Here is a 16,863-nt window from a genome sequence, read left to right on the forward strand (position 1 = left end):
CAATGCGATTTGCAACATGTTACAATGTGATTTTATCACTTAACAAGATTGTGATTATTCATGTTTCCCAGCGTTAATAAATTTAAAAAAGGTATATTTAGAAGTTTTTGCGAACCTCTTGAAAACGCTTTGCGTACCCCAGGTTGAGAACCACTGCTTTAGTACCTGTTTGGAAAACAGGTTTTCTACCTTTAATATATATATATATATATATATATATATATAAACTTGACTGACTTATACTAACAAACATGTACGTCAGGATATGCTGCCCTAAGTAGTAAAGTTAAAGCAACAAAAGTCACACTGTAAAGAGTTGTATGGCAGTTGAAGATGTTAAATGTTCACACATGACATTAACATTGGCAGCATACTATGTTTTGTGAGACAGAAGTGAGTAAACCTAATTTAAGTTGGGAATTGTAATACACTAAAAACTGAATTACCAATAGACCTGGGCATGTTCCCCGAAAAATGCTTCCCCGAAAAACCTGGCCTACATTCTGTGCCAGGTGCACACTGAACATATTTTAAAAGGAATTTGTGTGCAAACTTGAATTAACAACTTGCACGCCTAAATTCCAGAAAAAGGTTGTTGTGCTAGATTCCTTAACCTTAGGTGTACATAAAACCTCAAAATTTGGCGATACATATCGGACACCCGGTGTAAAGTGTCATGAAATGCAGAGTGGCCCAAAAATAAAGCAGTGACGTTATTTGGCGTGAAATATTGCTGGTCAACTGAAATTACAATAAAAAATAGCTCGTTTGGTCTATAAATCATCTTATTTTATCGTTGGATTTTAACCAAAATCTGTTTTGCATGAATCCTTGGCGGCCACAAGGTATTGAATGCAGTTAAGATAAGTAGACAATAACAAAAGTTTGTATCAGTGTTTCAGGTATTCCATGGCAGGATTTTGATAGTCAGTTGTGCATACAACCTTAATTGTACTCTTCACATCTCAACATTTGGCGCTGTTTCACTAGGCTGCCACATATTCAGACCCCAATTCCCACTGCTGGAAAGTATGGCAGGTTTCGACGAGATCTTGCGGGTGCACGGTCGGAAAAATCCGGGTGACCGGGTGCAACAAAGGTCAAAAAAGTACACCTCGGGTGCACTTTATGATTTTCCGATGCATTCTGTATTGCATACAATGCACTGTAAACGTATGCCGCATGAGCATTTTACATATTTGGGGTGCAGTTCCGATATTTTTCCGGGTGCACTTTTACAAGGTTGAAAAAAACTCGCGGGTGCACTTGCCATACTTTCCACAGTGGCCAATTCCCAACATAGATTAAAACTTCAGAACAATCAACCTGGCTTAGTTGCGATTTCCATTTTTCCCTGGTTTCTGTTGCCAATCTAAATCTTCCCTGGTTGAAATATATAGGTATTTACGTAAACAGAAATTAATTAGGGGAAAAATAATGTAAAAAACAACTGATACCGCAAATTGCGCGCAGGCGTGTTGTTACTTATGTCACGGTAATAACTCACTTTTCTCGAGTGAATATTTATAGTTAAGTTTACACATTTACGATTTGGTAATGAAAATAAAACTTCTTAAGCTTAAACAAACGGTGAAAGATCTACGTTGTTACCATATCATCTGTAAACCTTTGAGAACATCAGTTAAGCGTAGCGTAACAGCTGTTGGTGGCGGCGAAGCACTCTTCTGAAATCACAATTCAATTTGCTTTAAAACACTTGATTTTAGATAAATCATAGAATACTCACACATATTAGCTTTCTATAATTCTAACCTTATTATTGGTTATCTCAGTCGAAATATATTTTAGAAATGCAACTCGTTTTAGATCATCTGTCGCGTGCGGTCGACAACATAATAACAGTTTTGGGTTCACTACTTCTATTTAAATAATGCGGGCTTGCTTGTGTATTGCCTGATCGTGCATAATTGCTGTATATTAATGATTGGCGAAAACAACAAGGCGAACAGTTTTCTCATGCATAATATAGTTCAGCGTTTCTCAACCGGTGCGCCATGGAAGGCTGCCAGGTGCGCCACGAGCAAAAGGAAAAAATAGTTTAATATATAAAACATGTATTTTTACTTTTCTATTAGGCTTAGCTCATTGATTCCAGAGTACTTTCAAGTAAGAAACACAAGAATACCTACAAAGCAACAATATCTAAGTCAGATTTTCCATAATACCATATTACTAAGACCAAATTCGCATTAATGACCACGACAGAATAAAATCTAAAATAGTCTAGATAAGACCTAAACATGTCGAATTAAGCTCCAAACTAATCGGAATAAGACAAAATTACGCCCAGGATTGTAGCGAAAGGGTACGGGTATGGGATGTTTGTGGGACACATGTCTGGCATTGGCCGTTTGCTGTCGAAATTAGGGCGCCGCTGTTTTGGTCTCGGATTTTTGCCTCTGTTTGGGCTTATAGGCGGTAATTGGTGGTATTAGCAATTGGGCTAGGGTTAAAAATATTAAATGGCAAGCAATTTAAGAGAAATACAGGTACACCTCAAAAATTTCGCGCTCGCTTCGCTCGCAATGTGCGCCGCAACGTTTTAAAATAGCTCTAGATGCGTCCCCAAGCTAAAAATGTTAAGAAACACTGCTATAATTAAAGCAAAGAGATAATTTATAAAACTTATATGCGTCATTAACATGTTTTGTCATTTATAACGAAATTTATTAATACCAGTGCTCGGAAATTGGTGTGCCGTGACCATGTCAGGTGTCGCGACGACGTTTCAAGGGTGTTTCTTGCGTTTTGTAAAAGTGCTTTTTACAGTAGAATTAACACAAAAATGGTCATCAAGGCAGGCATTTTGTCCTTGCAGGTCTTACTGGTATAAACTTTATGACCTTTACCTTAATCAGCAAGCATTGGCGCATGGTAGTTTCTCGACTCGTTCCCTTCTGAGTTTTTTTAGTCTACTCTGCTTGCATCATAGATCAACAGATTCGGTGAGTCTGCGATGGCTTTTGGTGTACTAATTATACGTAAGCCGTAGTCGTTGGTCAAAAAGCAGCTTCGAAGGGCTAGATCTCAGTTATTAACACACATTTGTGTGAATGTTTCTAAGAATAAATGATATGGTACTGTTGACTTTTTAAGACTTGTTACTCAGCACAGGGCCTTGCTGCAACAGTATCGCAGATCGTTCGCGACCCACTCTGCAGAAATAGGACGAACAAATCTCGCCGAAAATGTGATTAACAGTGGAGATGCTCGCCCAGTGGGACAACCCTTTCGTCGGATGGAACCACACGAAAAGAAGAAAGTGGAGGAAATCGTACACGAGATGAAGACCCAGGGTCATATACGTCCATCATCATCCCCATGGTCAAGCCCGATCGTGCTCGTGAGGAAAAAGTCAAGTGAAACTCGTTTTTGCATTGATTATCGCGGCCTTAACGAGGTAACAAAGAAAAACAGCTACCCTATACCACAAGTAGACGAAAGCCTCGATCTTTTATCTAACTCCAGTGTTGTAAACAAGTCATTTTGAAATAACTTAAGTCCCAGTTAAGTTATTCGTAAAATAACTTAAGTCCAAGTCAAGTCTTTTTGAATAAATAACAAGTCAAGTCCCAGTCCAAGTCATCAGTTGCCCAAGTCAAGTCCCAGTCAAGTCATAATTAGAGCAAGTCAACTTCAAGTCCAGCCCTTGACAAAAAAATAAAACTTTAAATTATGAAAACCGGCAAACTTCTTCGATTATTATGAGCAACTCAAGTCAAAAATAACATAAAAGCAGCATATAACAAGAAAATTCTTTTATGTGCAAATATTGGGCTAAATAACGCAATTTTATAAATAATTGCTTAATTAAAACAATTTATTTTAACCCAAGTCATTTGACTAAATGACTTAAGTCAAGTCAAGTCATTTGCCCAAAAGACTTAAGTCAAGTCAAGTCATTTTGCCCAAAAGACTTAAGTCAAGTCAAGTCATTTAAAAACAGTGACTTAAGTGCACTTAAGTCAAGTCATTGACTTAAGTCATTACAACACTGTCTAACTCAACCTATTTTAGTACACTAGATTTAAAATCTGGGTATTGGCCAATTCCCATGGATAAAAGTTCCCGCGAAAAGACCGCTTTCGCGAGCCACATGGATCTGTTCGAGTTCAATGTGATGCCAATGGGGCTTTGCAATTCCGCTGCTAGTTTCCAGCGATTAATGCGTATTGTTTTCAATGGCATAGAATGGCAAGGAGTACTCGCTTATTTGGATGATATCATTGTGTATGGGCGCACCTTTCAGGAGCATATGGAGCGATTGGAGGGCATGCTACTACGACTTGCCGACGCGGGCCTGACACTCAAGCCTAAGAAGTGAACTCTTTTCAAGAACGAGGTAAAATTTTTGGGCCACATTGTTTCTGCCGAAGGTGTTTTGTGTGACCCCGAAAAACTCGCTGGAGTAAAATCATGGCCGGCCCCGAAGAATACAAAGCAAGTACGACAGTTCGTTGGTTTAACTTCTTATTACCGCAAGTTCATTTATGTTAAAATGATTATGCCAAAATAGCTGCGCCGCTTCACCGTCTAACAGAAAAGTCGACGCCATTCGCATGGTCGGACGAGTGTCAGACAAGCTTTGCCAAACTAAAATCGTCTTTAATAAAATCACCAGTTCTTCGCTACCCTGATTTCCAGAGGCCTTTCGTATTAGACACCGATGCGTCTGATTTTGCCATTGGATGCGTGTTAGCGCAATGGCACGAGGGAAAGGAACACGTTATAGCCCAGGGGTCGGCAACCTACGGCCCGCGGGCCGGATCCGGCCCGCCAGTGAAAATCATCCGGCCCGCGACCTCTTTTTCAAATAGACCCAAGGTCATCCATCATATTATTAACTTTTTGTACGATACAAAAATGCAAAAAATTTTGCTACATGCTTCTTTTAAGGGAGTCTTCTAAGACCAAAGGGCCATGCGCATAAAAACTATTTAAGTGGAAATTAATCGTAGCATGGAACTCTGAAATGAAAGTTTCTCCAACGTAATCTTTTTAATCTTTTCTGTGATGAATTCCGTCTTTTATGATAAAAATTACACCAAAGGGTATCAAAAATGTGTCTAATTTTAATTTTGTGTGTGCGCAATGCGTTACGTCTTCTTGCAAATCGAAAGGCAATGTAAACCAAACAAACGCAATTTTTTCGCGCTTTGCGCGTTTAGTTTAAAAGAAATATTTCTATTCAATTTTTAGTTTAAAAGAAATATTTCTATTCAATTGCATAAAACATTTAGGTCTGACCCCCATTCAGTGTAATTAAATACCACACGTTTTAATAACAAAATTTTTGTGGAATTTTATTACGGCCCGCCGAGAACTTGCTAAGGTTGTTTTGGCCCGCGACTAGCAAAAGGTTGCCGACCCCTGTTATAGCCTATTGCAGCAGGACTTTAACTAAAACTGAACGAAATTATTCGACCACTCGCAAAGAATTATTAGCGGTCGTTCATGCCACCAAGGTATTTCGCTGCTACCTCCTAGGCCAAGCTTTCACTTTGCGCACAGACCACGCTTCTCTTAAGTAGCTATATCAGTCAAAGGACCTTTATGGCCAGTGTGCCCGATGGGTCGAGCACCTGTCGCAATACGATTTTAATCTAATACATCGTCCGGGTGTCAAACATAAAAATGCAGACGCTCTTAGTGGAATAGGCGAAGACCAGTTAACCGATGCGCCGAAAATTGCCACTATCGATGTTCGTGCCTCTAGCTAGTGGTTTGACAATGGGTGAGATTGCGCAAGCACAAGAGCAAGATCCAGAAATAGCTCCAGCTTTTCAGTTGTTAAGCCAAAGACACAGACCCCCATATAACGCTGTGTCAAATGCATCACGCATGACCAGCCACTTATGGAGTCACTTTGGCCAACTGAAACTTAGAGACGGGTTCATTCATTTCTACGACCAGGATAAAACACTTTTAAGACTTGTTACTCAGCGTGAACTAAGGCCCAAAATCTTCGATTTACTTCACGATGCAAAGCTAGGCGGTGGTCACCTGGGGATTCGTAAAACATGCGCCAAGGTCGCTAAACGACACTTCTGGCCAGGCTGGCGCGAGGAGACTGAACGGAATTGCATGGAATGTCGTGAGTGCGAGTTGAACAAGAGATCTTCAAAAACACCAAAAGCCCCCTTGGTACCATCTTGCGAAGAAGGTTCTTTAGAAAGGGTAGAAGTCGACATTATGGGGCCGCTACCTTTAACACGCCACCGGTACCAATATGTCCTTGTTGCTTGTGACGTGTTTACTAAATATGTCCGAGCTTGGCCCTTGCGTACGCAAACAGCATCTGAAACCGCCAGCGTATTGTATCACTGCTGGATGACTGTTCACGGAGTTCCCGACATCATCCATTCAGATCGTGGCGGAAATTTTGAAAGCAAGATGTTCAAGGAGTTGCTTCAGCTGATGGGTTGCGGTAAGTCACGTACGACTAGTTACCATTCCGCCGGCAACGAAGGTGTTGAACGAAACAACAGGACAATAATCTCGATGATTCCAAATTACGTTCAAAAAGATGAACGCTCCTGGGATGAAGCACTGTCTGCTGTTGTGGCGTCGTACAATGCAAGTACCCACGAAAGTACAGGATTTTCACCACATTTCTTATTAACAGGTCGACAATTGCGGCTACCTGCGGACTTGGTCGGAGCAGGATCAGAAGAGTCGCAGTTCATTAACGACAACATAAAGAGCCTTCACGACCGACTTGTTCGTGCCGAAGATGTTGTTCGGACTACCCTCGTCAAGTAGCGCCAGCGAATGGAGGCGCATTTTAACAGAAACGCAGATGACACCGCATTTAACGTCGGCGACTCAGTTTTGTTATGGGATAACGTAGTCCCTGTAGGATCAAACCGAAAATTTAATTTTTCCTATGCAGGCACGTACAAGGTCATCGAAGTGCGACCACCGGTGAATTATTTAATAGAAGCGGCCAACGGACGACAACAGAACGTCCATCTAAACCAGTGGTTCCCAAACTGTGGTACGCGTACCACCGGTGGTACGCGAGAGTCTTTCAGGTGGTACGCGACTACGTATAAATCTGCGAAAACTTTTTAAAGCATATGTATAAACTTGCGAAAACTTTCAACTTTTAAAACTTTCAGATTGGGTATTTGCAATGTTGCGTTTTAATTACCTTTAATTTGAGGTTTCGCACGTTTATGACGTAACACTTAGCTTGTTGAAGATAATAAAACGTTAATTTTTGGCTGGTTTAATATGTAAGTAGTAATAAACTGAAGTATAATGATATTTCAATCATATTGAACTACTGTAATTTCTTTTAAAATAGAGGAATAGTGTGAGAATTTAATTTTGTTTAATTTAACTATACTAGGAACATGTCTAAACGAAAGTACAGCCAGACTTAGGCTACATAAACTACGGGTTTATAGCTATTGAACACAATAGAGAAGCTGTTCCGCAATATGTTGTTTGTATGAAGGCGCTTGCTAATTCAGCTATGAAACCAAGCATACTCCCGACGACATGTCAACCAGCTGGTCGCGAAAAAAACAACTACATCCATCGCATTAAAACTATTTGCTGTGTTTTGCTTAATTTATGGCTTTTAAGTCTTCCTGGAATGATAGTTGTTAAACTCTAATACAGCTACATGCTCATTTTCTTATCTATATGCTAAAATAGGTATAGTTTGAGATATTCTAGTCAGATGTAACTTAGGTGGTACATGAACACTGTACAAAAGCTCAAAATGGTACGCGAGAAAAAAAGTTTGGGAAACACTGATCTAAACCGTTTAAAGCGCAGCCGTGAAAATTACACACACCAAAATCAACAGGAAGAAGACGAGGAAGACAACCCTGAAGAACTAACAACGGATCACCCAACCGACATCGGATTTCGCCTCACCATGACTACAACGCCACGTTCACCTGAAACACAACCACAACCAACGACTGAATGCACCAGCCACCAACTCGCGGGTGACGTGAATCACAGCACAAGACTGGTCTGCTGCCCGATGGCACCAGCGCTTCCACCAGACCGAGGCGTTCAAGAAAAACAACACGCTTTTACCCCGATGTTGAAACCTTCCAATAACAATGTTTCCCAGGTGGGCAACGAAATTGTAAAGGTGGGGATGTTGCATCGAATATTTATCGTTTGTGTGTGCTTTATTGTTTCTCTGTTTTATCGTCCGAGTCCGACTCCGCAGCCCTGCTGCAAACCAACAATGTCTAAAGAGGAATAATCTATAATACCAAAGTAGCCTATAATACCATAGACCAACGAACTAACCTACCAAGTCAAATTCACTGTAATATCGACAGAACAATTAAGATCTATAGTCGTTTAAAAAAGAACCAAACCTGTGGGAAAGTCCTAAGTTATCGGAATAAGGCCTATAAATGTCCAAAATAATGCCTGAAACTGTTGGGAAAGGGGTATGGGGCGATCAGAGGCCCGTCCGTCTTGCATCGGATGTTTTGGCGTCGACGTTTAGGTGCTCTAGTTCTAGTTTATATGGCAGTTACGGCGCCGTAAGGACGTCTCTGTTTTGGCATTAGGTTATTTGTCCTCTTTGGGTTAGTGGTGGGTAATGGGTGGAGTTACAAATTAAGTTAGGTTTGGAATTATTAGGGGGGTTTTTAGTGATAAATTTAGTGCTGGGTTTGAGCACGGCCATATTAAGGGTAGGCCTACAAGAGGCCTAATGTTTACTAGAGAAGGGCCTAATTTTGCAAACCAAGCTACAAAACGTAATAAAAATACATACATGAAAACTCTGCTCAGTCATTAGTTTTTAATAAAAAACTGTACTGCACTGGTACTGGATCTGTATCACTATCCCAGCCTTACAAAAATTTAACCAAAAATTGAGGGCCGAATTTTTCCAGGGCCTAAGGCTATATAGCCTTGGTAGCCTAATGGTTAATCCAAAATTGGGTTCGAGGTTAGGTGAAATGTTGCATAGGCCTTATTCTAGCCACTTATAGGTTTGTTTACGACGGGTTTAGACGTTATACGGCAATTAAGTTTTAGTCCTAGTTTGGTCTTAATCCAAACCGTGTTTTATTCCGACGTTAATTTTGTTCTGATGTCTTAAGATATTTTAGGAAGACTGTTAACCCGCAAAATCAGAAGATACCATATAAAATGTCAAATTTTCGGCCCCTCTGTGCCTTTAATTATAAATGGGTTATTCTCTGGAAAGCCTTTAATTGCTTTAGTTGTCTATTTTTGATCGTTATATATTTTGTATGTGTGAGGCGAAGTTTTGTTTAGCTCAGTTTGTGTTATGCATCATATGGCATGCTGCGTCGCCTGAGTCAACTCCACAAATGCAGTTTCTTTGTAATTAGATTACGAATGCAAGTGATATGCGAATATCTCTTTTTGAAGATACGAACACGCAACACTTCGTTGATGTAATTTATGAATAATTAAATTTTATATTAATTGAAATGGTCGGATAGTCATAAGAAATATTTTTTAACACATTTACGCTTTAGTTGCTTGAATCATTCCTCAAGTTGTTTAAACATGAATAGATGCTGTGTATATATGTTTACCAAGTTTAAATAATAACGTCCCCGTTCAAAGTTGACAGTAAACTTCCGAGAATTTTGTTCAACCGACGGCACGCAAACAACCGCCTTCAATTTAACAAATGCTTTCATGAAACGAATTACAACAGATCGGCAGCTGAGAGTATGAATCAATACACCAAAGCTTGTAAAGGGTTAACAATATATATTTGTCTGAATATAAGCATGATAATAGAAAAAACGATTAAGGAAACCAATATGCATACAAACCGTATTTTGATACAACTGAAAAAAGGCACTTACAAAGCAAAATAGTGTTGTAATTTTCGAGTTCTTTTTGTTTATTAAGCAAAAAGAACTATTTAAAAATAAGAGTTTTCAATATCATTTTTTTAACTCAATATGTCGAAAACAATGAACAGATAGCATAACAATAACTTTCAAAACGGAAAGACACATCAAAAATTAGGTTTCTACCGTTGGAAAATAATAGGCAACAGTACCAAAGTAGGCGAACTTTTTCTAATTACAAATGAGTGTGGCAGCGGCAAGAACAACATGAAATTAAAAACACTGTCGGAAACTACTGCTATTTGGTGCCGAGTATAAATATTGGTTCGTGTTACTTACTTGTGTCTAGCAAAACAATTATCTGAACATTATTAAGCATAATACTTAAAACACAGTGAGAGAAAATTTAAAACACAACTTTTATTGGTAAATACAGAATTACATGTAAGAACCTAAACATCAGAATACAAAATATATGACTGAGAATAAAATAGTTATGCACATCATGTATGGATTAGTAAAAAAAATACAAATAATATATATTACAGCTATAAAAGTAATTAAACACCAGTTTAAAAATTATAAACCACGTGAACAAAATGTATTAATGGCAATCAAATGTTCACTGAAACATTTGCGCCTTGGCTTTGAAAGCCTGATGCCGGACTTTTTTCGCTTCTGCCTCTTTCTTTTTTTCTTCTTGTTCTTTTTTGATTTCTTCCTCAAATTTGTTGGATTCAGCCAGAACGTTAGCCTTAACAACATACACATGTTAAATCAGGTACCAATTGCAGAATTTCGGCACTAACAAAAAAAATAAAGATAGCAGGATGGAAAAGATGTCAAATCCAGATAGTTCCAGTAGATCGGCATTATCTTGATTAAACTTTCAATACGCACTTGTAATCATCAGTTAATTATTAACTAATGATGGTACAAGTGCGTATCGAAACGTCCTTATCCAGATGGTGTCGATTTACTATAGCAGTTGAGTACGTCACAAAAAGACAAGCACAATATATTTCTAGTACGACATAAAAATGTTATTTGAGTTTTTTTGGCCTTTCAGCTTTCAAGTTTGATATATTTTATGTTAGTTATCAGTTATCATTCATCACCGTCGGCCGCTATTTTTAGTCGTTTGTCGATGGCGAAGAAGTAAATCATCGTGTCGTCATAATCTAAACTTTCGAACTCTACGGACGCACAGTGTTATAAATCATGCACTACTACATGGTACAGAAAAAGACAGTTGCCTCAATTTGTTTAAAATCGTAACGCCAATTGGTTATCGGAATAAAATTTTGGTTTGTACGAAGACACAAACACTTGACACGATGCCAAACGTCAGCGGCAAGCACTTCGAGCAAAAAACTGAAACGGTATATTGCTACAATTCGTCGCAATACATGAGTTTGCTTTCTTATCGTTTATTTGCAGTTTATATGGGGTGTGCAGCGACCAAATACTTTCGTTATGCTGTAGCCAGTCACTGTTGGGCTTTTAACACATTTGTCATATTTTAAAAAGAAAGTAAAGCCGCTTTCCGCTTAAACAGTGGTTCTAACTAATTTCTTATTATCTGTATTTTTGTACTATCTTGCAGACCATCTAGTATTAAAAGATTACATTTTACTCAAATTTACTTAAGTTTCTTAAAATAAAAAGAATTAAAAAAACAATGTTACCAGCGCTAGCCGCGTAATTTTTTAGATGACAGGTTGAATTAATGTGACAAGAGAGATAACATCTTTATCATGGAGCAGCGAAGCTCCATGCAAACTTTCAAAAAATTAACGTTAAAACGCCAGAGCCAAACCAAATCCGGCTTTGCAACGCAAAACAGTGCATAAATTCGTTTTACCTCCCATAACGGGAAAAGTATGCCGTTTTTGGGGGAACATTTTACCTTAAACATAACGGATCCAGAAATCGCTTTGGTAAAAATGTGTGGTATTTAACAGGAACTGAACTGAATATTTCAATTTCTCGGACTGAATAAACAAATGACAAACCTTGGCTTGAAAAAAGCTTGCAGCACTCGCCACTCCCTTCTCAGAAACGTCTATCTCAGAGAGATGAGCCAGCTTTTTCAAACCATCAACCTCAAGCTCCCCACAGGCAGATTTTCGAAAAATAAGCAGGAACTAAAAGCAATCCAATATTTTATTGGTATTATGAGTAAAAAGGATATACAGAAAATGCATACAAATTAAGGAATAGAATGGGTGATACCATACGCGCCGAACGTCGGTGTGCAGAGAGTTTTTTTAAATGGCCTGGATTTCTCGTACAGCGTCAAAACGTCCTGGAATTCGGCCAAGTTATAAATAAATGTGCAAAGTAATTTCTGTAGCACAGTCTTAGTTAACCAAAAGTGTTTAAAACTTTCCCGAATTACCACGTAGACAAGAGGCCATACAATCCCCAAACTATGTTTTTTTTTTAGGTTTATGCAATTTTTTTCTAACAATTGTTACGATTTGCCTATTTCAACAGAAACTTTTTTAGCCCAAGGGTGCAAAATTATTTTTTTAAAGGAAAAATGGTTGGCTCTGCGATAACAGTCAACAGCTTATCTAAGAGCTCACATTTTTTTATTTAATTAATAATCAATTTTGCACTGTCTACAAAATAACGCCCTGGAATTTTGAAAGTTTGGCGCCTATGAGTGATTCCAACAAAACATAATGTGATTGGATGAATAATTTTACGGAAACTGTTTAGTTAGAGGAACTATTATCCACTATAATGCAGCAGACAAAGATGTGAAAGGGAAATATACTGCTTAATTTACACTCAAATAATTTGAATAATTTTTACAATTATTTGAATAGCTTAAATGTATTAAACAAACTATTTATAAAAAAGAAGGTAATATTTGTACCTCAACGAAACTTATTTTTTTATCCTCGTCTTCATCGACTTCTTTGATCATTTTCTTTAGGGCCAGGTGTGTTTGCGGCTCCCCAAGTTTTTCCATCATATATTTAAGTTCGTCAAAATCAATAAAGCCATCATGTCCAGTGTCATATCTAAAGTGGAATAATTACAGTTTTAACCGCAAGAAGATAGGATTTTCTTTTAGTAATTAAACAAAGTTTTGTTTTGAAACAAATCAATTAAATTACTTGGGCTGTACCAAGTGTACAACATGATGCATTAAATAAATCTCTTAAAAAAATTAAATTAGCATGGGCTTCACAGTACTGTGATTCAAATAGAATATGAATGTTTACATGAATCATATCTGACAACATATTTTGTAGGCGGCACACTGGCAGTATCAGTAAACATAATACATCATGTGTCACAAATGACATTTGAGTTACAACGAAAATGGCTTACAGGAAGTTGCTTGCAAAATAACATCAAGCACTAACCTTTAACTACTAAGAAAAAAACATACTTTTTAAACATTTTTTCGAACTCTTTTATCTGACTTCTGGAAAATTCTTTAAATTCGGTGTAAATGTTGAAGACCTTTTTCGACGGGCTGTTTCCTGATTGTATGCCATCATTGATATTTCCTTGCCTACACAATAATAATGTCATTTAAAACGAAAGTACCAGGAAATGCTGGTGGAACATTATAGGAGATATTGCCAAATCAAAACAAACTGGTCATGGGTGTATATTGAATAGATCTGAAATTAATACAAAAACAAATTTAATATAAAATACAAACAGTATATCATTAAATATTGAAAGTAATAAAACCAAAAAAATATTGTTGATATAACATATGACAAGCAGCAGAAAACATATTAAGAAATATGAATGAATACATTAAGCAACCAATAATATTGCTCAATGGGACCAAAAATACAGAAACAACACAACTCTGTTAATATATCAAACAAATACATTTATTTACTATTTCCTTTTTTTTGCTTTAATAATTGATACAATAAATATATTTAGGTTGGTGAAACCTAAAAAGTATGTGTAACAAAATTCCTTTACAGCTCTAGGTTTGGTCAACCAATTACCTTAGAAGTTTATTAGCAAGTTCATTGTCTGCAGCATCAACGGTCCCTTTGTCACAATCATCTTTAATAATTGCCTTTGGTTCCACTCCTTCAGTAGGGGCTGGTTCATCTCCATCGATAATTTTTTGCCTTCGAGCCAATCTTGCCGTTAACTCATCAGACATAGCGTCACTTTTTACTATCTAATCTTAATGAGACAATGTAAAACCTGTGCACCTAGAAGAAAGCACCAATGACACAATCATGATTGGCAATCAAAAGCTTGGCAGCTATGTACAGTTACACAAAAATAATATTCCTAATCAAACACTTATGGTCTTAAATATATTAAAACCATCCAGAGCTGTGCTTATAACGAGGCCAGGTATCTGTGGGTGCCAGTGGAGTTCCTTTATGTCTTTCTGTCCCTGGTGTATAAACAACAACTGTGGCGGTATTTCCTGTAAGTTTTCGGGCTGAGAAATGTCATCGGCCTCAACTGCAAGATCCCATTGTGTCAGTTGGTCATCTGCACCAGATGCAGCAAAGACACTCTTGTCGGTCGGATGCCATTCGATGGAAGTAATAGGCGCAGTGTGGTGTTTAAAGCAGGCAATAGCAGTTCCTTTGGCAAATTGTCGTAAGTCCCAAATTTTAACGACTCCATCATCACCACCAGTTGCAATAAAAGGGTCATTTTTGTTCCAACTTAAAACATTCACGTCCATACTGTGTGCGTTGGTGGTTAACATACAAGCTTTCGATGGATTGCTTCGAATGTCCCAAATCCTAACAGTCTGATCAACAGAGCAAGATGCAAACACACTCTTTTCATTTGGGGACCACTGCAAATCTTCGACCGAAGCAGTGTGCCCAACAAAAGGTCGCTGGTCGACATGCCAGGAAGCCCCATCTTGAGGTTTCCAGAAATGGATATTGCTTTTACAGTCGCCTGTAAGAAGCTGCCCTTCTGACAAGTCCGACCAATCCATTGCAAATCCTTCGGCCATATGACCAGCGAAAGTAAAAAGAGGTGGTGTAAATCGTAGCTGCCTGTCTTTTAAAAACTCTGCCAGTGCTACAGAATTATCAACGGCAGCAATCTGTCTGCTCAAATCCCAAATGTGAACAGAACGTCTTTCTGACCATGTGGCAGCCAATTGTTTGTCACCCACTGTAGAACATCTAATTCGATTCACACCTCCATTATGCATTACCATTGCTGTTTCAAGATCTGGTTTCTTCTCAAGGTCACCATCCTCGTCTTCAAGGTCACTGTCATCTTCATCATCATCATCCTCCTGTTTCTTAGTTGGGTGTAAATTTGACATTTTCATAACAATGACATGATTCCCTCTACCTTTTTCAGACTGAGTAGCAGCCACCAAATGCATTGACAAAGGAAAACTTTCACGACAGTTACCTAGATCATCCTTAATAATATCGAAACTTAAACAGGGTGATCCTGTTTGCGCTTGGTGGTAAAGTACATAAGCTGTTTCATCATGAATTAAATGTTCTCCTTCTTCCAAATCCTTTCCTGGAAGATACACCTTTGATTTGTTGTTGCCATTTGTTTCGGTGTTTTCGTCACACTCCATTTCACTGTTGTCACTTTCACTTTGATGACCAGAGTCATTGTCATCCATTTTAGTAAACTATTGCAAAAAACTATATGGTAAAAATAAACTACGTAAATTTAGAAAAAAATGAAGGTTAATATGAAGGGATATATATTTGCCTGAGTCGCTCCGGTATGCACACCCATTTCAGTTCATGGCCCTTTTCTCCAAATTGTTGGGTGTGCAGGGCTAAGTATCCAAATTCCAAATACAAAATTAATGTTTTATGTGTACCGGAGGTTAGTGATACTGCCAAAAGTTAACCTTTTTTCCAAAATTTAGCTGCATGTTTTTTCTAGTAATTCAGTTGTGTACACAAATTTCTTTAAAAATCTAGGTGTTCTGTTCTGCCTACAAGCTCTACATAATGCAGACTGGCGCGGCCCAGTGTTTCACAATAAATTTTGAGCTAATCCCCAGTGTAGTTGTACTCTCTACAGCAGTCATAGCGCATTTCAGGGAAAATCGCCGTAAATTAGTTCAGCCGAGAATGCCAATCAAACGTGCTTATTTTTTTGATGTGGTACACTGGTACATTTAACGCAAAAATACAAATTTTTTAATCTAATTAATATGCATTTTGGTTCGGCAGGTAACACAAAATTAACACCACACCCATATATGTACTTATGGCTTTCAGCTATAGGGGTTAAATTAGAATTAAATAACTAATTATTTTTTCTAACCAATAATCCAATACCTATAACATTCAAAGGCGCTGGTCTAGAATCCTACCAGAGGTATTCAATCAACACACGATATTTGGGTTAGGGTGAGAGTTAGCGCTTGGGTCAAGTACTATTATACTCATTATTTAATAATAATACTTGACCCTCCCTAACCCAAACGCTAACCCGCACTCTAACCCAAATAATTTGCGTTGTGATAGGATTCTAGACCAGCACCCATTCGAATACTAGACTAACCCGCAACGTTACTCAAAAATTGATTATTTATAATAAAGACAGTTCATTCAAGTCGATGACCTGACATCTGATTCTAAATCTCCACAACAAAATTTTCGGTCAATATCAATTTGTCGTGTTTCTTTTTTTCAAGACGCGGATGTAGGTGCTTTTTAAAACGCCGGATTAGTGAAGTGCAGAATGCTTAAACGTGGGGACAGAAGGCTCCGACCGGCATTTAAATCCAAGTTGAAGCTTTAAATATTCCCATAACGTTTTTTGAAAATTATGTTAACTTTTTAGGTATATATTAGCATGGTATTAGCTTAAAATGACGTAACAGCTAATTACTTTTTATTACGTAAAATAGAAGCAGTCAAGTCAGCATTGTCTTGAATCTGCGATTAGGGGAGTGCAGATTCAGGCAGTTGTGGCGGGCAGAAAAACAGAGTATTTCTCTTTGGGTTCAAAAACAAATTTTAGCGATGACCTGATACTAAATGATAAATATTTTTGGTCATTT

General features: G+C 38.0%; 2 protein-coding genes across 2 annotated transcripts; both read right to left on the reverse strand.

The window, feature by feature from the left end:
* Positions 1-9,739: 9,739 nt before the first annotated feature.
* LOC146157143 (EF-hand domain-containing protein D2-like) lies at positions 9,740-14,070 on the reverse strand. The gene is made up of 5 exons (XM_083388670.1): positions 13,835-14,070; positions 13,252-13,377; positions 12,730-12,877; positions 11,858-11,989; positions 9,740-10,596 (listed from the first exon to the last, which is right to left on the reverse strand). The coding sequence occupies exons 1-5, from the start codon at positions 13,996-13,998 to the stop codon at positions 10,465-10,467; spliced, it is 702 nt and encodes a 233-aa protein (XP_083244796.1). The 5' UTR covers positions 13,999-14,070; the 3' UTR covers positions 9,740-10,464.
* Positions 14,007-15,497, reverse strand: LOC146157144 (glutamate-rich WD repeat-containing protein 1-like). Its single transcript, XM_083388669.1, has one exon. It carries the CDS (start codon positions 15,460-15,462, stop codon positions 14,137-14,139), a length of 1,326 nt encoding a protein of 441 aa, XP_083244795.1. The 5' UTR covers positions 15,463-15,497; the 3' UTR covers positions 14,007-14,136.
* Positions 15,498-16,863: the final 1,366 nt, after the last annotated feature.

Source organism: Ascidiella aspersa, chromosome 4 (assembly GCF_963924565.1).
Source record: "Ascidiella aspersa chromosome 4, kaAscAspe10.2, whole genome shotgun sequence".
NCBI classification, from domain to species: domain Eukaryota; kingdom Metazoa; phylum Chordata; class Ascidiacea; order Phlebobranchia; family Ascidiidae; genus Ascidiella; species Ascidiella aspersa.

Excerpts from the sequence above, each read along its gene's own strand:
- LOC146157143 (XM_083388670.1), bottom strand. The coding sequence starts at position 13,998 with ATGTCTGATGAGTTAACGGCAAGATTGGCTCGAAGGCAAAAAATTATC. Across the intron at positions 12,878-13,251 it reads TTCGAAAAAATGTTTAAAAA|ATATGACACTGGACATGATG; the intron begins GTATGTTTTTTT and ends ATTCCACTTTAG. Across the intron at positions 10,597-11,857 it reads CAAGCTTTTTTCAAGCCAAG|GCTAACGTTCTGGCTGAATC; the intron begins GTTTGTCATTTG and ends TATGTTGTTAAG.
- LOC146157144 (XM_083388669.1), bottom strand. The coding sequence starts at position 15,462 with ATGGATGACAATGACTCTGGTCATCAAAGTGAAAGTGACAACAGTGAA.